Source organism: Barbatula barbatula, assembly GCF_947034865.1.
Source record: "Barbatula barbatula genome assembly, chromosome: 15".
NCBI lineage: Eukaryota > Metazoa > Chordata > Actinopteri > Cypriniformes > Nemacheilidae > Barbatula > Barbatula barbatula.
The window spans coordinates 1,772,416-1,795,755 of NC_136778.1; the positions used below are offsets into that span (position 1 = coordinate 1,772,416).

General features: G+C 39.9%; 3 protein-coding genes across 3 annotated transcripts; 1 reads left to right on the top strand and 2 right to left on the bottom strand.

Annotated features, from left to right (window-relative positions):
- Positions 1-26: 26 nt before the first annotated feature.
- On the top strand, positions 27-3,187 carry efhc1 (EF-hand domain (C-terminal) containing 1; the record flags this gene model as incomplete). The annotated part of the gene is made up of 10 exons (XM_079474537.1): positions 27-89; positions 522-746; positions 867-1,154; positions 1,283-1,435; positions 1,515-1,707; positions 1,869-2,089; positions 2,331-2,477; positions 2,549-2,762; positions 2,841-2,999; positions 3,174-3,187. The coding sequence occupies 10 exons, from the start codon at positions 27-29 to the stop codon at positions 3,185-3,187; spliced, it is 1,677 nt and encodes a 558-aa protein (XP_079330663.1).
- A 177-nt stretch (positions 3,188-3,364) lies between these two features.
- tram2 (translocation associated membrane protein 2) lies at positions 3,365-9,356 on the bottom strand. The gene is made up of 11 exons (XM_079475279.1): positions 9,107-9,356; positions 7,549-7,612; positions 7,353-7,462; positions 6,975-7,091; positions 6,802-6,860; positions 6,294-6,378; positions 6,145-6,215; positions 5,763-5,867; positions 4,919-5,062; positions 4,680-4,840; positions 3,365-4,560 (listed from the first exon to the last, which is right to left on the bottom strand). The coding sequence occupies exons 1-11, from the start codon at positions 9,224-9,226 to the stop codon at positions 4,484-4,486; spliced, it is 1,113 nt and encodes a 370-aa protein (XP_079331405.1). The 5' UTR covers positions 9,227-9,356; the 3' UTR covers positions 3,365-4,483.
- A 90-nt stretch (positions 9,357-9,446) lies between these two features.
- xkr5a (XK related 5a) lies at positions 9,447-16,644 on the bottom strand. The gene is made up of 7 exons (XM_079474282.1): positions 16,430-16,644; positions 14,455-14,638; positions 14,184-14,353; positions 13,731-13,943; positions 13,277-13,446; positions 13,011-13,122; positions 9,447-12,553 (listed from the first exon to the last, which is right to left on the bottom strand). Exons 1-7 carry the CDS (start codon positions 16,542-16,544, stop codon positions 11,631-11,633), a joined length of 1,887 nt encoding a protein of 628 aa, XP_079330408.1. The 5' UTR covers positions 16,545-16,644; the 3' UTR covers positions 9,447-11,630.
- Between the last annotated feature and the right edge of the window lie 6,696 nt (positions 16,645-23,340).

Here is a 23,340-nt window from a genome sequence, read left to right on the forward strand (position 1 = left end):
ATATTTAATTGAGTTAATTAATCGTGATGTATGTGAACACCGGACACGGGCTGCCTTTCCTGCCAGGCAACACATTTCGGGATTTAACGGTGAGAAACTCAAATTCAAACACGTTGAATTTTACATCTCATGTTCATTTTCCCCACGTGCGTTTTGTAAAATGAAATAAAAAATGCTTGCGCGTGAAAACCATGTTAAATAATGGTTTTATATTCATTTCACATCAGGAGTATTATTTGGTATGCATAAATAATAGCACGTGTGATATGTATTATATTTGAAGAGTTTGGCTTCAATTCAAAAATAATTTTTTATTGTACAGTTCAATTAATATCAATCAAACTTCAGTTGGTTTGTTTTGGTTTGAGCCACAATAACTCAAAACAAACAGCTGACACACAATAAACGTGTTAAAAACATGATTTTTAAATGGAGTTTTGGTTATATTATTGTTTATCTGGTTATATTATTATCTTATTATATTGTTGTAATGTTACCCATCATTCCCGTGTGGTGTTCAGAAATCCTCTTTTCACAGATCTCAGACTCTGGGCTACAAGAACGGTTATGCTGTGCCCCGGAGACCCTCGGCCGGGATCGGTCAGGATCCGCTGCCGTCGGCTAACATCAGTCACAGTGAGCGGAATCAGCTGATCACAGATATCCCGAACCTGACGTACGGTACCGACACACAGCGACTCCCGCCGCTCAGCTTCACACCTGCACATGCTGCCTATGACAAGAAGGTGAAGATGTCTGTCTGCCTGTCTCTCAGCATGTCTGTCTATGCCTCTCTTTGTCTGTATATTTCCTCTATTCTAAACCTCATAGTTGCACATTCCTCAGTTTCACCCTCTGACCTCCAGGTGCTGCGTTTCTATGGTTACTTCAGTCAGGAGGTGCTGCACTCCCCGGTTGAGAGCTTCCGCATTCGGCCGGTGGTGATGTATTATTACCTGGAGGACGACAGCATGTGCGTGATCGAGCCTCCCGTGGAAAACTCTGGAATTCCACAAGGGAAACTCGTCAAACGTCAGAGACTGACCAAAAACCAGCACGGGGAACTTTACCACTGGAAAGATCTCAACCTCTGCGTGGACATGAATGTGTTTGGAACCCTGTACAGGATCACACAATGCGATAGCTTTACACAGGTACCGGACCCTCATTTAGAGCAAGTCTCAAATCTACGAGAAAAAAAAGCATGGAAAAACAAAAGCTCGGATGAAAAAACGCAAAGGCCCATGTACGGATAATACGACAATATTTTGTTGATTGATAGGAGTTCATGGAGAGTCAGGGGATAGTCCTGAATGAGCCAGAGTCCATTCCCAGCGATCCGTACACCACCCGGCGCTCTCACACCCAGCTCGCTCAGATCACACCCTACGAACATAATCACCAGCTCAAGCGTTTCCTCACTAAAGATCGACAGGTAAACACACAAACATCATGTTTATCTGATCACACACATTAATGCACACATGCTTCACATGTTCGCTATGTGTGTACAGGTGCTGCGGTTCTTCGCTCTGTGGGATGATTCGGACTCTCTTTACGGAGAGAAGCGACCGGTAACCATTCATTATTATCTGGTGGATGACTCGGTGGAGATCTGCGAACATCCGCTGCCCAACAGCGGCCGCGATCCGTTTCCCGTGCTGCTTCACAGACAGAAGATTTCTAAACACATCAAACCAATCTGCGGTGAGATCACACAGAACACAGAATAAGTTCTTAACAGAGACTTGAATCACAGTTCATACTTATACCATGAATGTACAGTAAGCCGCATCGGAAGAAAGCATCTGCCGAATGCATAAATGAAACTCATGTTTACTTAACGTTTCTCTCTCTCCCTACTTCAGAGCCGTTCCCCAGTTGTGTTCTTGAAGTTTCCCAGCAGGACGTGCAGGAATATTTCTCTCCCGGAGACCTGAGGCTGGGCGAGGTGGTCACGCTGATGGGAAGACACTTTCTTCTCTGCGACTGTGATCATTTCACCCGGAAATATTACCAAGAAAATTACCCAGACATCCAACTTAAACCAGTCCCTACAGACACCACACCACAGCAGGACGCGAGGAGGGTCAGATATTTGCTTCTCAAAATTAGATGTTTCTGACTTAAAAAAACTTTTTTCTGCAAAACACAATAGAAAATAAATATTCTCAGTGGTTTTGTGTACTTACAGTGGAAGTCAATGGGTTTTAATGTTGTTTGATTATCAACGTTCTTCAAAATATCTTATTTTGCGTTCTCCAGAAAAAATAAATCAGACAGTGCTCTGTGTTTTCTAAAGGGTGGTTGATGAAAACAGTGTCGCTCAGTTGCAGGTCATTCCTCCGTATAACGGCTTCGGTTCTCTGGAGGACTCTTTACAGAACTGTGTGTCCCTGATTCCTGAACCTCCTAAGAAAGATGTGATCAAACTGCTGGAGAACGACCACAAAGTTCTGCGTTACGCCGCACGACTGGTAAGATCTGACGGGTGACCTCCTGATACGCTGAAACGCCACTGTTTTCATTTCTCGTATCCATGCATCAGGACTCCCAGAATCCTCTAGACGAGGGGCGGCGCTTTATTCTACTGTATTACCTGTCCAATGACATGATGAGCATCTTTGAAAGACCCACGCGAAACTCCGGCATCATCGGAGGAAAATTCCTTGAGAAGACTCGGGTTCCCAAACCAGGAAGCACCACAGAGAAGCCAGAGTACTACGGACCGGCAGATTTCTTCATTGGAGCTCCTGTAGAAGGTATCGGTCAGAGATATGTGAACCTCTGAATCCTTCCTCTGAATCCACTCTTTATTCTCATCTGTTTTCTCTGTACAGTGTTTAGACATCGGTTCGTCCTGACGGACGCTGACCGGTATGTGCTGAGTTATCTGGAGTCGGTGTCCGACCGCATGCCTGAACACGTGCTCTCCTCGCTGAGACAGAAGTTTGCAGTTAGTCTGAACTCAGATCGGGAGCAATCTGAACAAGCAGCAGGTAAAAACCTGTTTCCCCTTAATGTCATTTTCTAACCTGCATGAGACTTCAGTAGAACACAAACAATCATATTTTGAGAAATAGCTCTGTGGTTTTGTGATCATATATGAGGTTCAGTGTTGTTTGGTCATCAACATTCTTTAAAACATCTTCCTTATGTGTTCTGTCATACAGGTTTGGAATCATAGATGATATATTTTTCTTTTTAACTCTTTAAACAGGTGATGACACGGGACAATATGTGGGTTATATAGTGGGGTAGTGGGTTACTGAACTTGCACAATAACGGGTTTATGGTTAAAACTTAGTGTTCCGGTTACTGTATCTTTTACCGCTGAGCATCTCATGTGTCTTTATGAAAAGAGGAACTTGATATACTTTATTATTCTCCATTTAAAGGCCCATTTTGACATGAAATCTTTTCTCTTTACAGTTGAGTCTGATGGAGTTTTCACCCACCCTTAAGAACTTCGTTTTGCCAGAAAACATTCAATTGTTCATTTTTCTCAAGAATATGTAAACAGCAATAGTTCAACAGATCATCGCGTACCCAAAATGTACTTTTTTTGCATTACAGTAATGTAACTTTTGATCATATCTGTTGCTGTTGTACATTTATTTTCAGTAAAAACATTTTTCAACACAATGAAGAAACTAGGGTAAATTCTCTCAGAGAAATAAAACAATTAAATGCTTAATGCTCTTAAAGAAATTCCTTTTCTTGACCTATTTTTTGGAGTGAACATAAACCGGATATGTCAAATTCATCAGCTACCAAATATGTGACTTGCAAAAAGGTAGAAATGACGGACAGACTGCAAGGCTGAAATTCCAAAAAGGTCTTCTGTATTTCTAAAGCATCGTCATATACAATCAAATATCAAACTTACAAAGCAGAAACTCTATAAACAGAATGTCATAGCTCATGAGGAATAAACACTCATTACAGGAGAAACAGTCTGTGAGTGTTTGGTCTGTGATTCAGGTTTTCTTCACTAATACAGTATCTGTGTCTACCTCAAACTGAATTGAAATACAGATTCTGCTCGTCTCGGGTCAGTTCTACTGGACTGTGTGAAACACCTGTAAGTCTTTTGTTCATTTCGAACCCAGAATATGTCATCAATGAAGTCACACAGTTACACCTCTGATTTGAACGAGTGTCCTTGCTAGGCCAGCAGTCACAGTTTTGCATATAAAAACAAAACAAAAGACTAACCTGAAAACATCACTTTAATAAAGACAGACTGAGTTAAGTTTAGAAACATAACGCAAAGGAAATAGCACGAATACTGAAAGCGAAGTACAGAGCATCGAGAAAAGTCCGTTGAGGGTGACGTTTTTTTGTGATGTCACTTCCTCTGAGAAACACCACATGCGCTTCTCTTGGCGTTGTAACAGGAAGCAGCAGGCAGATGAACCGTATCCTGTTCCCTCGATATGGTGAAGCCAACCGCTGGATTGGGGGAGGCGCTAAAGGACGTTTAAGGAGCTTTAATTTTCTTCAGACGGGGGGATGTCCCATTCTCTGCTTTAATGATTCCGTTCTCGTGCTGCCCGACTACAAAAAAAAACATGTTTTGTGAGAATAGTGGAGAGCATTCATTGACTGTTTCCCAAACTTATAGTTTATAGTCCAGCTAACACAAATAAAGCGAAGTATTAAGAGCGTATACGTACAGGAGTCTCGCTTCAGCGTGCGCTGCATCTGTTGCTTAGCGACCGCTCTCTTCCGAGCCGCCTGCTCCAGCCTCATCTCCCGTGTTCTGCTCAGCTGGAAGCGGAAGAACTTCCAGAGTAACCACGACTGGGTGAAACACACCACGAACACCACCAGCAGCCTGTGTGTGATAAAAACACAACGTCATGCTTAACATCTGTGGGTTTCATATGGTGTTAAATTATATGAACATACTCACCGGACAGAGAGAGTGTTAAAGTTTCCTGTCTCCAAATCCAGCATCTGGTTTTCAGAACGAGCCAAACCGAAGCCGACAGCCAGAAACATCAGAGTTAGCGTTATCATACGGGTCAGAACAAAACCGACGGACCACATCTGAAACCTACACACGCACAAATACAGTGTTAATAGAATCATTCATTTCACTCTGAATATAGACCAAGACTTAAACAACACTGGTACAAAAACACTTTCTGTTTGAGGTTAACATAAATGTTAGAACAAAGAAAACCAACAGAACATTTAGAAATTACAAATGAACATCTTTAAGACTTAATTCAATATTATGTATATATGTGAAAAAGCCAAAAAAGGGAAGAAACAAGAAGTGCTTTTGGTGTTGTTAACATACTTTGAAGTATGCAAAATTGTCTATAGCACAGCTGAGATTCACACAATAACAGTAATAAATCCAGACCATAAACAGTTCATATTTGGCCTTATTTTCTGTCATGTAAAAATCTCGTCAGTCTTGTCATTAGATGCATTAATATTGTATCAAATGGTGACATTCCATCAATGTTTGTACATTACATTTGCTATCCTAAAATTATATTTGAACGCATATAAACAAGAATCAGTTAGCGAAAAATGCATCGATTGTCAAAGGTCATGACATTTTTTGAGTTCAAAGTGAAATCTGTCTAAACTTTTAATCTACATGTGAGCTGTGATCCTCAAACAAAGAGATCCAGCTCGCGCTATAGGAAAAGATCTGACTCGAATCATTTCTCAGCGATTACGCATCATTTACAAAAACAAATCACAGTTTCGGGGAGAAAGCATGAGGGTTGGTGTCTTACATTTTGTGGTGGTTTTCATCAATGAAGTAGAAGAGTCGAGACAGATGGAAACCCAGTTCAGAGAAATACTGCAGGAACAACAAAACCAGCCCGACTCGAGTCAAACTAGAGAAAGAAAGAAAAGAAAAATACATTCAAAACTAAGTCAAATTGAATTCGACGGACATGTTGCTGTATAATACCAAGATTCATTATAGAAAAACAAAACAACATTTTAGTGACATCCAAAGGATTTATCAAAAAAATGACTAACTGTTAAATCCTACTAGCAAGGATCAAGTCATTACATTTACAAGATTCAGTCTTTATTACTAAAACTCACAGGACTTGTTAGGTGGATTTGTTTGGTCCATAAGAGGTTATAGTTCTTGTGTAAACTTACTTTAACAAATATGCAGCCAGAATGTGTAAGAGATACAGAGCGATATACTGCAGCTGACGGGGCATTTCTTCCTGAAAAACACACACAGATCTATTCACACTTCTGTTCTCTCTCCTCTTCTGTCAATACTTTTCTTCATCATCTCATACCTTTCTCACTTTCTGGAAGTAAAGTTCAGGCAGGGCGTGAAACCAGTATGCCAACTGCGTGAGGTAGAAGAACTTCACCTGAAACCTGAAAGAGGAAGATGTTTAATGCTTCTTTAGGAGATTTTAAAGTTATAGTTCGCCCAAATCTGTTTCACTCGTCCTCTTGTCATTTTTAACCTTTATGACTTTCTTCCGCCGAACACAAAAGAAGATATTTGGAAGAATGATGTTAACTGGCACCCCTTCGCTTGCATTGATTTTGTGTCCATACAATAGAAGTGAACGGGGTCCTGTGCTGTCCGGTTACCGACATTCTTCAAAATATCTTCTTTTGTGTTTTGCCAAGAGGATGAATAATGGATGACAGAATTTTCATTTACGGATGAACTATCAATTTAACTCTGTTCAATGTTGTGGTCTAAGTGTTTGTACAGGGTTGAAAATATTAAATAATTCGTAAAAAATGTTTTGAGAAACAAAAAGAATAGGAAGAAATAAGCATGTGTACCTCAGGTGTACATGGGGGTAATTCTCCCAAAGGCTGCTGGGACGCAGAAGGTATCCCTCCTACCAAATACAAAGCATTTTCATTTTCCTTACGGTATGTGGCGCTCTCTCAATTTACATTATTCCAAAGGAGCTTTACATAAATTCAAATAGAATTGCAGAATTTGTTCTTACTGTAGTGATAACGTACAGACTCCATATACTCGACGCCAGGTAAAACACACACAGCTGCCCAGATTCATTAAACTTTGTGTTTTTACTCTTCGACAGGTGGAGACGTCTGTTTATTTTCTACAAAAGAAGACAAATATGTAAGTACAATAGGGGAAAAACACACAGATAAACAAGTTATTTTTTGCATCGTAGTTACTGCGATCGTGATTACTGCGATATCAAGTTTAATGAACGTTACATGAAACAGGAAGTAGTTTCTGTATGTGTCGTGTTGCGGTGACTGGATATCTGAAACTGTACATTTTGTAGGTTTAAAACTACAGCTTTTGTGACATCACCAAAGCTGCTATTACACCCACGATGCATTGCGGCACTCACGTCTAAAACATACTCCTGCACCACAGCGTGAAGAATGATGGTGATAAAGAAATAGAAGAGAACAGTGGCGCAATCTTTCCATCCGTAATGATACAGAGTCACCTCTCCGTCTGAAACACACAAACAAACACAGAGGTTTCAGTACATTCATCATTGACAGTGCTGATATTATGGGCTGTGTTTGCGCAGAACACACCTGCAGTCACGGTGCTGATGTTGAACTGCGGCTGAATGAATAATATGGCTGTTTTTGCGCTTGTCTGGGGGGGAGAAAGAGAGAAAATGAGTGCAAACTGACAAATATACGTGTTTAAATACAGATTTCCGTAGCAATACCTTGCAGTTGTTTAGTTTCATTTATTTTACTCATGAATAAAAAAAAGAAGTAAAATAATATGTTTTATTCGCACTCCAAAAAAACTTCACCCAATTATATCTTCTGGGAATTTTGTATTTTTAAAAACCTGACGCAAAAAGATACTGAGCTGTTAACCAGGCATCGGCCGGTATGAGATTTTTTACGGTATAGCTATTACAACACTAAAATGTGTTATTTCCAAATGTCTGCGTAAACAAAACACAACATTTCAACTGGACACGACACATTTCATTTTGAACCAACATATAGCGTGTCAGGTAACAATAAAGCCTTAAAATGATTTTTGTCAAATACATTAGACATAAACATCAAACTACATGATTGAATTATGTATTTCAATACCTTAGAAACTGAAAATGTTGGTGGTTTTGAAACCTGAACTCTTTTAAACCTCGGCCCATGCCTACTGTTAGCATTTCTAAAAAATAACAATAAAGTGTGACATCTATGTCTAATATGAGACCACTAATAAAACATCAACACGTCATAATGAATAGGTCAGGGTGTATTCAAAGTCATGCATTGTGCAAGTGATGCGTTCATCAAAAAACAAATGAGTTATTTGTCATAATTAAAGTAACACACACACGTTGCAGTGTTTAGATCATCACAGGTGTCTGAAACAGAAATATTGAAAAGGGAAACCCCTCTTTTGTATGTATGTGTGTGTTTGTGTGTACACACTCAAGCCAGAGGAGATAAAATGATGAAGTGCACAAAGAGAGTTTGATTTGGTGTTGCCAAAGTTCTCCACATCAATGAGAAACTTCAGATAAGAAGAATGATTTATAAATAAGACATTATGCACATTAACACGAAACGTTTCTCGCAGATTTCCCACCCGTGTGAATAAACCGGGGGGCGCGTGAGAGACTTGACGTGGCACTTCACCAGGAACATGAGCATCACCACCGTGACCCGAACGACGCGAACTCATCGTCGGACACGATTACGCCAATTTGCGCTCAAACCCGTGACGCCATAAACTTTAAAACACGTTCATAAACGTCACGCCGTGGTCATCCGGGCCCGGCCGATGGGACGTTTAATACAAACTTTGTAATAAAGTTGTGAACCGTGTCACTGTTTAACGGAACTGCAATATAACGCAACGTCTACTATGTTGTGTTCATGCACACTTTAAATGCACGAACTTTAAGCGTCTGCGGTATTATCACACCAATGCAAGTGCATGATGAGTTTAAAAGCGTTACAGATTGAAACTCAAGTACTATTGCAGATCTCGACATCGCATGTGTACGTTTGATGTGAAGAGAGAGAGAGAGAGAGAGAGAGAGTGAGAGAGAGAGAGGAAAAACAGCTGGCTAAGAAACAGCGAAGACAAAAATGAGAAATCAAAAAGTCGTAAACTCACCTCGAACATCAGTCCGATCAAAATAAAAATCACCAGACTGAAGACAATGTCCGCATGATTCTGAATGAGAAACTCTTGGCTGAAGAAAGGATAGCTTTTATTTCTCCTCCGAAAAGCCATTTTACACTTTCCCGATTTTCAGCTGATCTTTTTTTCCTCCAAATCTGAAACTTCCACGAATCACTCCAAACTTCAACGCGCGGACTGCGCAGGCGCGCTTTAGCCACGAACCAACGTCACGGCGCATGCGCAGTGCGCGTTAAGAGTTTGCGACTGGTGCAAATAGTGGGGAAACACACACTGTTATAAAGACAACTGACATTAAACATTTTTTTGCAGATTTGTATGTTAAACATATCATTTTATGACACATTATATTATGGAGCATTGTTATACATAAAGATCTTTGTATATTAAACATATCATTTTATGACACATTATATTATGGAGCATTGTTATACATAAAGATCTTTGTATATTAAACATATCATTTTATGACACATTATATTATGGAGCATTGTTATACATAAAGACCTTATGCGATCACTGTTAATAGCTAGAATAATCTAATTCATATTGTTATTGTTCCTAAATGTCCATCCTGATCAGCGATGAAAGTTGCACTTCACATCAGCAATAAACACACAATGACATGAATTATTGATGTTTTTACTGTGATCAATTTAGATCATTACAATAATGTATACATTTGGTATATTTCTTGGCAAGAAATATATTTAATGAGTAAAAAGCAAACAATCCACACCCATTAAAAGCAAACAAACGTTTCTGATTTGATCTTCTCCGTAACTTATCACATGGCTTACGGATTGAATTTATTGCAAATGTTCATATTGGAGACGTACAGCACTACTGTTTAAGCACACACATATCCTTCATACAAAAGCATGCAATAACTACTATTGGACAGAATACACTTTCTTATGAAAGCCGAACACACACTGAGCACTTCAAATGGCGAAAAACCACCAAGTGTTAAGATATTCACTAAAACATATACGTAAACATAGTAATGCATCGGCTAAATAAATAAATAAATATCTTTGGATGTTTTACATCGTTACATATTTTACCTGTTGAATGTAGAAAGATGTTTACACTATTTCAGCAAAAATAAATGCATCACAAAGTGGTACAGTAGAGATACAGTAGTTCACTGCTCACAACATTCAAAAAAATAAGTGAAAGTGACCTGTTTGTCGGTTATGGTGACCCATACCCGAAATGTGACCACAGAGTAGTAAACACACGTACACCCGGAGCAGTGAGCGGCTATCACTGCAGCGCCCGGGGAGCAAGTGGGGTAAGGTGCCTTGCCCTGAGAATCGAACCGGCAACCTTCTGGTCACAAGCCGCTAATAAACGACTGACGTACAAGAAGCTAATAATAATACGATGATGGCCAGAGCCAAATGAAATAGTTTGCTATTAAAAACTCACAGAACTGCTCTTATGCTGATCTGATCATAATCTGAGTTTTATATTGATTTCTTGTCTGTATCAGGCACTATATGCCAAATATAATAATTCAGACTACAGCCCTTCAAAAGAGTTACATCACAGTCTGAAAGAATACAAGTTTAACAGATAGGAGACATAAGGTCTGCAACTTGTAAAAGGATTGTGCTCGTCACATCAACAGCATGTCGATTTTTTACAGAGGTGGGCTTATGTTCAGAATGGCGTACCATCAAGATGCAGTAAGCGGTATGTTCAGTATTCTGACCTCTATTTCCAAAATGATTGAATCCCACAATGCAATCTGACCTTCTATTTTTGTGAAGGTGAAAATGTAACTCCTGGACTTTGTTACGTAAAATTACATTATCCATTGCCGAACATAACGTACAATTTATTTGTATTTAATCGCTGTTTTGTCACAAATTATTAAGTGGCAGCCGTATAAACTAAAAAACATGCAGGAAGCAGTATGATAGTATTCCATTCTGAACATAAGCACCGAGACAAAAACAGAACAGACGTTGAAAAATGTAAACATAAAAAATATACAAGTTCAAACTTTTCCATTACTGAATCTTTTCATAGAGTTCTATTATCTTAAATATTTAGGTTCAAGTTTAAACGTTTGCATTTTTATAAGCAGCTTGCATTTTCTGGTATAAATTAATGCCCTGTTCACATTGACAGCGATCTGACTGTCATTGCTAAATGCTCTAGACGTTATCTGTGGCTATATTCAAAAGGGAAGTATTGCAGGTAAAATTGTCTATATAGCTCACTAACAATTCACATTCTAGAGGGAAAGTATGTAAGAACACAGCAATGCACGATGCTATGAAGTCGATAATCCGGATGAATGATTATCAATGTGTTTTACTTATGCAAATTTTTTTACATCCCTGAATCTGGGCAGAGGGAAATCTATTTAGATCTCTCACAGTAACTTATTAAACATTTAAAAAATTCACTGGCATCTCACAAAAGACGGATCCATTACCTTCGCTCTTGTTGGCAGGTGCTCATTTGCTTAACTTCAGGGCTGTTAAAACCCAGCGTCCTCTTCTACACCCCTGCGGGAGAGAACGACCTGCCTGCGGGGTCCTCTGAGGTGGGTTACAGAACTCTCTTGAAGCCCCTGTCCATTCAGGCCGGGTGAGGATGTGTAGCAGGGTCCGGCTCGACCCAGAAGTCCCCTCACGAGATCCCTGTGCAGCCCACCATCTGTGGAGATGGGGCTCAGCTCATCTAGTGTTTCTAGCCCGGTACCGGAACCGAAGTGCATCTCGCGGTCCAGGCGCGGGTTACTGGAACTGCTGGGGGATTGTGGGTCGGCGCTGAAGTACAAGGTGGAGCTGGATTCGGTGGGGCAGTAGGTCGGCTCTGGACTGTCCCCAAACACAGATTTGCCCTCCGGCGAGCTCCTCTTGCACTCCGTGGCTGGCGACTCCAACGGGCTTTCCATTTCCAGACTGTCATCTTCGTCCTCCTCTTCTCTGGCTTCACTCACGCTCTCAAACTCCTCCCTGCAATCGGACAGCGGCGCCATCGTATCGTCCCTGCTGTCGGAGGAGAGTGCACACCCGTCCTCGCTGATATCTCCCTTTTGATCCATCACCAGTATCCCAGACACGCCCCCTGCCCCGTACGCCTTGTTGACCTTTGTGGGGTCGCCGGTTTTCAGGGCGAGACGGATCAGCAGCCAGTGATGGTGTCGACACTCGCCGTCCGGTTTTACTCCACAACTCCCGGGGTGCTCCAGGAGAGATCCGGGAATTCCGGAGAGGGAACAGGAAGGGTGAGAGGACGGAAAAAGGGTGGGGGGAAGACTTTTGTCTCCAAGAGAGAATGAGGAATCGGTCTGGTGGAGACATTCCCTGCCCATGTGCCCATGCTGATGCAAACCCTGCGAGATTTCTGTGGATTTGGGATGAAGGTATCGGTAGTACAACACAAGGGCGGTCAGACCTGAAAAAGGGAAATAGGTAATTATTCAAAATTATTAGAGGTTATAAATTATTATTGATAGAATTTATATATAATATATACAGTATATATCAAAAATAATTTAAAAGGATTATTGTTATATATGTATTTAATTAACATAAAATAATTATAATTATATATAAATATGTAAGTACATTAAATACAATGCATATATTTATATTATACATAAATAAATGATTGTATATTATTATTATTATTATTATTATTATTATGAAATAAATAGTAAATTATTATTAATGACAATAATTATTTACAAAACTTATTATATATTATTGGAATTGTATTGTTTATTATATAAATGACTATTGATGATCATTTTGTTGAATTTTGTTCATTTTAAATGCCTCACCTATCTGGATCTGAAAGGACACACACTAGACAAGGCTAAATACAAACACATTATTACACAAATTCTCACCGAGCAGAAAACTGCACAAAACAGAAGCAGGTACGATCAGGCTATCCCATGATGCACCAGTAAGGATGTCAGAAGCAGCCAATAACAGTGTAGCATTCTCCAGCAGCATCACCTACAAAATGGAAAAACTTCACTGAGGATAACTGAAGTGTTTTTTTTGTTTAAAGGATTAATTCATGTAGAAATACAAAAACACATAAAATTGTGTTCATCAGAAAAAAAATCAAGTTAAAAATATTTTGACTTCAAAAGTAAACTGTTTGTACCATGTAGAATCCAGCCATGTGGTACCGTGAGGGTCCATCCTTTACGTTGAGAAAGAGGAACACGTGGACGCCTCCTAAAATCACGTTAAACACACGCCACGACCATTGGCCCACATATATGTCAGTCTGCTGGGAGACCAACCAGAGCGCAGCGATCAGCCAATGAGACACTGTTTGGAGAAGAACAACAGATAGAGGTAATTTTCAAGGAATATAGCATCACCGCTTCTCAATTCTCGTCACTGTAATGTAAATACAATTTGATATTATCAAACTTTATGTATTAAATATTTACACATCGCAGAGGTAGTAGTATCTGATGTTTTTAAAAAGATTTATTCTGGCTTTAATAACAATTAAATACAAGCTGTTGTACACATACAAAAATAATCATTGGGAATGTCATGAGTACTACAATTTCTTTCTTTCTAAAGTATGTTTGATTCAGACCCACCCATGACACCGATGACCCAGCAGCCAAAGGTTCGAGTGAACAGGGCGAGGCTGGTGAAGCGTGCAGCTAACACGCCCGCCCTCCACAGCAGCTGGCACAGGAGCGCTGCTGGTGGCATCTGCAAATGCCCGGGACGAATAAGACAACACGCCCGACTGTACAGCACCAACGCCCAGGACAACGAGAGCAAACACAAGCCAGCACACAGAGCAACTGCAATAGACACACACACATGAAGAACACAAACATATCATGTCCCATATCTCTGTTTTGATCGGTTACACACTCTTGCCTGTTAAACACACACTTCATCATCCTGTTACTAAAAATACATTTGTCCCTTATGTAATTTAGTTTATTTATAGTCTAGTGCATGGCTTTATTCTGCAGAATGTTGTCCTGATGTGTATGAATTCTGTGTGTAACTACTGTACAGAGCTCAACAGGACAGACCTGGAGACGAGAGACCGTAGCCGGGAGCAGTGAGAACGTACGTCTGCATGAACGTCTGCGGAAGGGTCATAAGAAGAACCTCCAGGAGACGCAGAGCCGATGCATCCGCGTGCTGTATCACCTGCGACGAGCCTGGAGCCGTCCATTCACCCATGCTGCAGTCCCATAACCTGACACGCCATTCAAACACATGTATATGAATGAAGCTTTATTCATTCACTCTCATGCCTTTGAAAAATCTACATGACTATAACTGGAAGCCAACACACACCTTTTGAAGATGCCCAGGTGCAGAGTGTGTATGACGAAATTGTGGCAAATTCGTATGTCTCCGTCGGCTCTGTACCACCTGAAACTCAACACCTGCACCAGTGACCCCGGCAACAAGAAGGCAAAGGTCAGTCCAGCCAAACACAACTCATCCTGCCACAGGTAGAACCCGATACAGTAAACAACTGATAAACAGAGAAAAAACAAACCAGGCAAATGTGTTAGCATTAGGTATTAACATCAGTGCACCTGAAGGAAAGGTATTGATATGAGATGCAGATATAATATTATCAGTAATCTGTAGTTTTAACACAGTCATTAGAGGTAAAACTGCAACTATGCAGTACATTTTGTCCCCCTTATTTATGGGAGCTTTGGCATATTGCGCTATAGTACTACCATGTTTTGGCATATTGCGCTATAGTACTACCATGTTTTGGCATATTGCACTAAAGTACTACCATGTTTTGGCATATTGCGCTATAGTACTACCATGTTTTGGCATATTGCGCTATAGTACTACCATGTTTTGGCATATTGCGCTATAGTACTACCATGTTTTGGCATATTGCACTAAAGTACTACCATGTTTTGGCATATTGCGCTATAGTACTACCATGTTTTGGCATATTGCGCTATAGTACTACCATGTTTTGGCATATTGCGCTATAGTACTACCATGTTTCTGGTATTGCACTATAGTACTACCATGTTTTGGCATATTGCGCTACAGTCCTACCATGTTTCTGGTATTGCACTATAGTACTACCATGTTTTGGCATATTGCGCTATAGTACTACCATGTTTTGGCATATTGCGCTATAGTACTACCATGTTTCTGGTATTGCACTACAGTCCTACCATGTTTCTGGTATTGCACTACAGTCCTACCATGTTTCTGGTATTGCACTATAGTACTACCATGTTTTGGCATATTGCGCTATAGTACTACCATGTTTTGGCATATTGCGCTATAGTACTACCATGTTTCTGGTATTGCACTATAGTACTACCATGTTTTGGCATATTGCGCTACAGTCCTACCATGTTTCTGGTATTGCACTATAGTACTACCATGTTTTGGCATATTGCGCTATAGTACTACCATGTTTTGGCATATTGCGCTATAGTGCTACCATGTTTTGGCATATTGCACTATAGTACTACCATGTTTTGGCATATTGCGCTATAGTACTACCATGTTTTGGCATATTGCGCTACAGTCCTACCATGTTTCTGGTATTGCACTATAGTACTACCATGTTTTGGCATATTGCGCTATAGTACTACCATGTTTTGGCATATTGCGCTATAGTACTACCATGTTTTGGCATATTGCGCATAGTACTACCATGTTTTGGCATATTGCGCTATAGTACTACCATGTTTTGGCATATTGCACTATAGTACTACCATGTTTTGGCATATTGCGCATAGTACTACCATGTTTTGGCATATTGCGCTATAGTACTACCATGTTTTGGCATATTGCGCTACAGTACTACCATGTTTCTGGTATTGCACTATAGTACTACCATGTTTTGGCATATTGCACTATAGTACTACCATGTTTTGGCATATTGCGCTACAGTACTACCATGTTTCTGGTATTGCACTATAGTACCACCATTCATTGGCATATTGCAATATACGTACCATGTCATTGCCATTGCACTTAACTAGTACCATGTTTTTGACATAGCAGATAGCACTACATAGTAGCCTGCCAGGTGTTTTAGCATAGCACTGCCATGTTTTGGTTTAGCACAATAGTACCACACTGGGTTTGGATATTGCACTATACAGTAACTAATACCGTTATATAGGTTCAGAACGTGAACATGGACAATTCCGTACTATTGTAGGGTATTGAAGTATCACCTGACCTGATTATTGTCGTTATAACTGCATGCATGTGGTTGCTGTGAAATATTGGGTGCATGAGATGCATGTGTGTGTGCAGTGAGGTCACTCACGCGCAGATCTCTCCGCCAGCATCACTAGCGCGGTGGCTGCGAGCAGCAGCACGCGCCAGCAGCGCGCGCCCCCGCCACCGCCGCATCTTCTCCACTCCGGCACTGTTACCGGCATCTCACCGAGCGGGACTCGTACTTACCGATGACATCTTTGTGTTTGCTGGTGTTGTTGTCAGTGACGGATCCCGTTTCCTCGTCGTCCTGTCAATATATCTGACGTCACGCGTTTGGATTTTAAAGAGACAGTAATACACACTCAATGATGTAATCCTTCCATTGGATTTCTACAGTATACTAACATACGCGTGTTTTTAGGTTAAATGGCCATAATTATGTTACATTTTGTTTTGTGTGTGTGCGTTTTGTGTACAATCTGTTCTGTTTGCGGCGCGCGCGTGTTACTGTGACCCGGATGTTTACAAACAGAGATGATTCTGACACCGCAAGAGAGAAACACCATTTGTTTTCATTCAAAGGCTTTAATTGGCATTTATAGTAATATTTTAATAATATATACAATACAGCACAATAAATTAGTTCGTTTTTAGAAAGGGAACTTATTTATTTAGCTAAATTACACTGATTTGTCTTCATTAAGATGCAGTGAAAGTAATTAATGCAAAGACCACAGTTTTGATCAAGAGAAATTGTATGAATCAACAACATACAAAACACAGGTGACAACAACATGCATGATATATGAAACAAATGCTTGTCCTAGGAACCACTGACAAAAAACAGTATTATAACACAAATCCCTGAGATCACATCTTTCAGTACAATGAAAAAAGAGTTCAAATCTTAAGAGTTAAACAATGAACTAATAAAAACTAGTATTAACCAAATGTATCCATTTAAAAGAAAAGGGTTTTTATAACATATTGAGATATATTTGATAAAAGCCAAATTTCTTACTCTGAGGAAAGGTAAGTTTGAACAACAGAGCGAACGAAATGATGCATTCAAGATAAAACTGGCATATCCAGATCATTTAGATATGTGTATCATATTTAAATATCGAAAACAGTATGCAGGCAAGCTGTTTTTGCTTATATTTATTGCTCATGTTTTATATTTATTGCTCATGTTTAACCAACCAATGTGTCTTTCAGAAGGCGAACTTTATGCTGTCATTGGCCTTCTTCACGTCGCTTTTGTGCTGCATCCTGCTGGAGGACAGACGGACCTGCAAGTACCCGCGCCCAAATCATCTTACAGATTCTCTGTATCGATGCCACCTCCATGGCAACGTCAAGATTTTGTGCGGTATCACTCTTGTCAAAGCTCTCGAGCTCCTCGTTGGCTATGATCAGCTGAGAGGCGGTGCCTGTGATGCAGGTGGCGGGACAGAACTCATGCACGTGGATCTGCAGGGAGCACAGGTGTGTGTACTTGCGCAGGCACTCCGGACACTGGTGCGGGCGCGGGGAGGCGTGCAGGCGTCTGTGCAGACGCAGGTGGATGTGCTGGGTGAAGTGAGCAGGGCATTGCTTACAGACATACGGCCGTTCGCCTGAGTGAAGACGCAGGTGTGTCTTCAGGTTACTGCTGCTGCTGAAACGCCTGTTACACACCTGCGCACAAGACAAAGCACATCTCTTGAATATCTCATTTGTTCTTTAAGAGAGCAGTGAAGTTGAACGAAGAGCAAACTGAATTTAACATATTTTTATTAAAAGAATGTTGACGATGGAAGACAAATCGTAGAGAAATGGGATATAAAGAAACATAACTCTATTAGCAAGCTGAAAGCGCTTACGTGGCATTCGTGAGGTTTTTCTCCTGTGTGAACCAGAGTGTGTTTCTGAAGATGAGCTAGTTGGGAAAAGTTTCTCTTGCAGGTAACACACCTGTACGGCTTCTCACCGCTGTGAACTCTCAAGTGCACCTGAAAATTTGAAAGAGAAAGACAAGAATGAAAGTAAGACACAATATTTATCTCAGCTTACTTTTTTATTTAGTACATTATTCCAAAAATAGAGACAACACCTCTTTAAATAAGCAATATGGATATTTTGATATTTTGTGGAACATCGAATAAATTTTGTTGTTATTATTATCGTACTATAGTATCTTTTTATCAATATCTTCATTTTGTTTTAAGGAATCCATTTTTAAGAACCGAGACATATACTTGAAATACTGTAAGTATAAATGCAAAGGTCGTATTTTAAGGAATTTGACATGCATTAAGAACATGCATATACATGCAAATCATTGATAAGGACCACGAACACTAAAGTTGTAAATAATTCAAATACCTTCAGATTTGAAAGCTGACTGAAGTTCTTCTCACACACGTTACATTTATACTGGATCTTTCCGTTCTGTCTCTGTAACGGGTACGGTAGGGCATGATATCCTATTGTCTGGCCTGGTTTAACACATGGATCCTGCGAGCCTGTGCTGTCATGGTGGGTGGAGCTAGAGATGCTCGGATCAGCCACACCCACCTCAGGTGAGTCTTTCTCGGCCGTGATGTCATTGGTTGGCTCATTAGATGAACCAGGAGAAAGATTGGCTGTATTGCTAAGAGACGGATGTGGGGTCGTGGGTCGGTTAGATGTTGTCTTTGTGTCTTTTTCCAAAGATGAGGTACTGTGATTCTTCACAGGAACTCTCGAGTCGTTTCTGAGGTCACTCTCACTTAATCTAAAAAAACATGGATACATGCGGATTGGTGGAAAGGGAATATCATGGAATAGGTGTGGTGCCGGCTGGCGCAATGACACGTTTTGAACGATAGGTGAGATGTGCCTTGGCAGAGGGGATTGTGGGATGGTAGGCATGTATACGAGACCTCCGAGAGTGATGGAGATGTCAGACATGAATTCAGTGAGCAAAGATTTGTGGTGCGTGTCGATCGAGGTCAGATCTGCTTTCCTACTTTGGGGTTCATGTTTTGATGGGAGGGTGTAAGTCTCTTTAATGGTTGGGATACTTTCTAGAGAGGGAAAACTGTGGTCAGACTCCAGGATCTCAGTGATGGTATGACCTCTTTTTCTCTTATTCACTGGGTTCTGTCTCTCCACACAAACTGAAGTCGGAGCTAAAGCAGGACAACACATACACACGTCAAACCATTATTTTTATAATATTAATGACAGGACACACGTAGATCACTCACAGGAAGTTCCGAGACTTGCGATTGGCTGGTTGTATTCCAGTCTCCGCCCAACGTGTAGCTCCTCCCCCGGCCTCAAATTTCTTACCGCGTAGAAGTAAATCTCCACACCGACTTGGCGTGCTACAAGATTCTGTTGCCAAGGAGACGGGGCAGAGTTGATAAAGCTCATCCAGTTCCTGACGCTTTCATCCTTTTGGAACAGGAAATGATGTAAAAGCCCCTCTGAGATCTTATCAAAAGCATAATCAACACTGAAAACTTTATACTTAAAAATTATATTAAAACTCCATATTAACTAGAAAACTTTTTAAATCGGGGATTGTTATTTTAAAGTATGAGCATTAGTAATAACGTAAACACGCCTCATAAGCATCTTAAAGTGGTTTATGAAACGAAAGTTTGAGACATCAAGGTTTTGCTCTCAGATTTAAAGTTACCGTCTATTTGTGCGTGTGAAAGTGAAACATTGTGGTTTCAATGTTGATTCAGTATTTTTGCTGTGGTTAAACGGACCATCTGTGCAACTTTACTTGACATCTGTTGCTCTCTTTCTGTCTCTCTTATTTTCAGTTAAGTTACTTGTTGTAGTTCATTTTCAGTCTGTCCGTCTCATTACTATTTATGGCTATGCGTTAAGGTCAAACGATCATTTCGTCTTTTTTATTCTGTGCACTACTGAGAATATTTCTCCCAAATTTCTAATTAAAAATATCGTTTCCATTTGCAGAAAATGTCAACTGGAGAAACAGATCAATAATACATTATTAAGACCTCAAATACTGTAAAGAAAACAAGTTCATTTTTAATGTCATATTTCTATGTGTATTTAGGAAAAATGTGTGATAACCTTTATTTTTATCACAGTTTTCATGTGTCATGCTGTCAGTCTTTCAGAGACTTTATGTCATTCCTGAGGTTTGATTTTGTTGAAATTCAACAGTGAACTTGAATGCATAGAATATACATAGAAATGATGATAAAATGGACATTTCGAATGGTCTCATATTTCCCCCGCGGCTGTATTATGTGTGTGATATGCATTGTAAATGTCATAAGTACTAATTTATAAAACATTAAAAAACCTTAATAAATATTTATGAAGTGTCAAATAAATTTATAATTCAAATGTATCCAATTGATTTCTGGAAACCCTGTTTTGTGTGTGGGAGTACAATTTGGCCACTTCCTTGCTGAGTCAATGTGTGAGTTTATCGTTTTACTGGCACATGTAAGCGAGGTGCAGTGCGTCATAGAAACCCAACGCGGCCATACACACAATCCTGAAACATGACAACTCAATATATATACCCCAATGACTCAGCGTGGTTTTCGATCTCCCTTTCTCATACACTTTTTCTTTTTCTCACTCTCGGTTCTGCTGGCTTACCGTCCAGATGTGATGTCTGTGGGTGTCTTCAGAATGGAGACCATATCTCTGCAGCGGGCCAAACCGTGTCCCTGCGGGAACCTCTGTTGTAGTACAAACACCCCGAACCTTCTACCAACACAGAAACACCCAAACCAGTGTGTGTGGGGGTTACAATGACAACAGAAGATGCTGAAGATTTATCCATGGCTACACAGAACTACGCCGACAGACTCCATTGACAAAGTAAATTTGATTCATAAAGATTATTGCTTTGTAAACAGTTGGATAAAACAATTATTGGGCATGTTTGTGCGTTTGTATTAAAGTACAATTGTGTATTTGCTTGTTGAGCACTGATACCCAAAAAGCATTTCGACACTTGAATGTCAAGTGTGAATGTCATCACATCAAAATATCAAACCAAAAGTGGCATCTGCAAACTACTAGATGCTTTTCTCAGAACTGACTTCTCTCTTCGGAGACATGCATGTTTGTTATATTTAAATGAAGCATAAAAGCAAACGCACAGCCGCTGAATGTGTTTACCTGATTGTGATATGTAAACCTGAGGTTTCTGGGTAATGATGCCTGTGCGCCGGTTCTGATCCGCTCGTGTTCTTCTGTGTGTACGGTCACGCTGTCGTTCGCTCTGATTTTAGATGGCATTTTTAAAACAAAGCAAGAATGACACCTGTGGAGGACAGATGGACGGACGGAAAAGATGCAGAAATGACAATAAAAACAATATATTAATATTTTTTCAAACAAAATGAGCGGTGGTGGTGCCCTTCCGTAAAAAACCCACCTCAAAGTATTTTCAATGGTTTCTAAGGATTTTTGCTTTGATGTTGGGTGTTACTGAGTTGTAGTTTAAGGTTAGTGTGCCATTAGCTCAACTTGTAGATTCAATTCAATTCAATTGAATTGTTCCAAAGCAGCTTTACAGAGGAAAATAACAAAAACACAAAAAAGGTAAACCACAGTACAAGAATAGTTTAACTTGTCATATAAACACCTAGTAAATAATATCTAATGTCAGCAGTCTCTCTGTGGTTTATTTTGCATATTTTGCATTAAGTGAAAGATCATGGCACAGTGTATAAATGCACTGCTTTGCTTTGGCAGAAAGCATTTGCTAAATGCATAAAAACTTAACTCTTTAAGCATCAATATAACAATAAAGAAAAATACAGATAAAATAAATAATTACACTATTTAAACCGCTCCAAAAATTAAACCATCAGGAAAGCTAAAAGACACATCTCAGATTTCTCTACTAAAATGCTCTCTAGTAATCTTATCTTTTGGTTTCTTTTAAACAAATTTCAATTATGTTTTTTTTATTTGACTATGTATGTCAGTCTGATGTGGGTTTTCAGATGAACAGACCAGTAAAAGTGAAACTCAATACTGCAGAATTCTTGCTCACACGTTCCACAGACACACAAACACTCAACATCTGACCTAAAGAGAGATGAGCTGAGTCAAGAAAACCTTCAGCTGACTCTCTGTGTCTGGCTCTCTCTCTCTTTCATGCACACACACGCACGCACGCACCATATTTCCATATTACAGATCAACTTATGTGTAAAGTAAGTAAAGTGTGATTGCTTACTTTGGGTGCCTCTTCAAAGGGAGTGTAAGTCTTTCTAGTGGTCTTTAGATGTTTAGGGTCAAGCTGTTTCTCTGTCTCTCGTACAATCCTCTTTTATTCATTCAGAGATGAAGACAGACTCCACCCAATGTCTTCCTCCACCCCTCTGTCTCTCTTCCCCCTAGACTCTCTCTGTCTTTACCTCTTGTCCTCAGTGCATATTTCACAGCTTCTTTATGTGGTTATCTCAGAAATGTCATGTTGGTCTTAAGTTTAGAAATGACATGATGTGCGTATACGAACCCCGAAATGTATTCAGAGACTGCATTAGAACAGTGGTCACAAACAAGAGAAATAAGTTAGGTCTGAAAGGATGACGCAATGGATAACACTATTTAAAGGCAAAAGTAAAACACATATTTGTACACTTATATAGACAGCTCAACCAAAAATGTACATTCTGTCATCATTTACTTGTTCTTTGACATTTCCATTACGTCACTGGGCATGTTAAAGATAAACATTAAATATCAACAGATTGATGCTTGGAAAATGTAAAGATGATACAGTATAGATGCAGAATGCACTTTTTTTTGTTGCTCTATTTAACAGTGTTGCATTTGTAAGATTTTTGGGGGGAAATGTTTCTGGAAACCGTTTTATTGTGAGGATGATGAATATTTTGGGACTGGGGATTGATGATCAACTAAACTTCACGGATCAGGTTGCCAGCACCACCCAGTCCTGTAGATTCATCCTATAATATTAGATAAATTAGACCTTTCCTAGACCTTCCAAGTCCTAGACCATGCTCTATTCTG

What these genes read in the sequence shown, in the direction of transcription:
- tram2 (XM_079475279.1), bottom strand. Translation starts at nt 9,226, where the DNA reads ATGGCTTTTCGGAGGAGAAATAAAAGCTATCCTTTCTTCAGCCAAGAG. An exon ending in TGCAGGAGTATGTTTTAGAC is followed by an intron (nt 7,092 to 7,352) that starts GTGAGTGCCGCA and finishes CTTCTTTTGTAG; the next exon opens with AAAATAAACAGACGTCTCCA. An exon ending in CTGGCTGCATATTTGTTAAA is followed by an intron (nt 5,868 to 6,144) that starts GTAAGTTTACAC and finishes TTCTTTCTCTAG; the next exon opens with TTTGACTCGAGTCGGGCTGG.
- xkr5a (XM_079474282.1), bottom strand. Translation starts at nt 16,544, where the DNA reads ATGCCGGTAACAGTGCCGGAGTGGAGAAGATGCGGCGGTGGCGGGGGC. An exon ending in CACCTGGGCATCTTCAAAAG is followed by an intron (nt 14,354 to 14,454) that starts GTGTGTGTTGGC and finishes ATGGCGTGTCAG; the next exon opens with GTTATGGGACTGCAGCATGG. An exon ending in CTACGGTCTCTCGTCTCCAG is followed by an intron (nt 13,944 to 14,183) that starts GTCTGTCCTGTT and finishes TGTCTATTGCAG; the next exon opens with TTGCTCTGTGTGCTGGCTTG.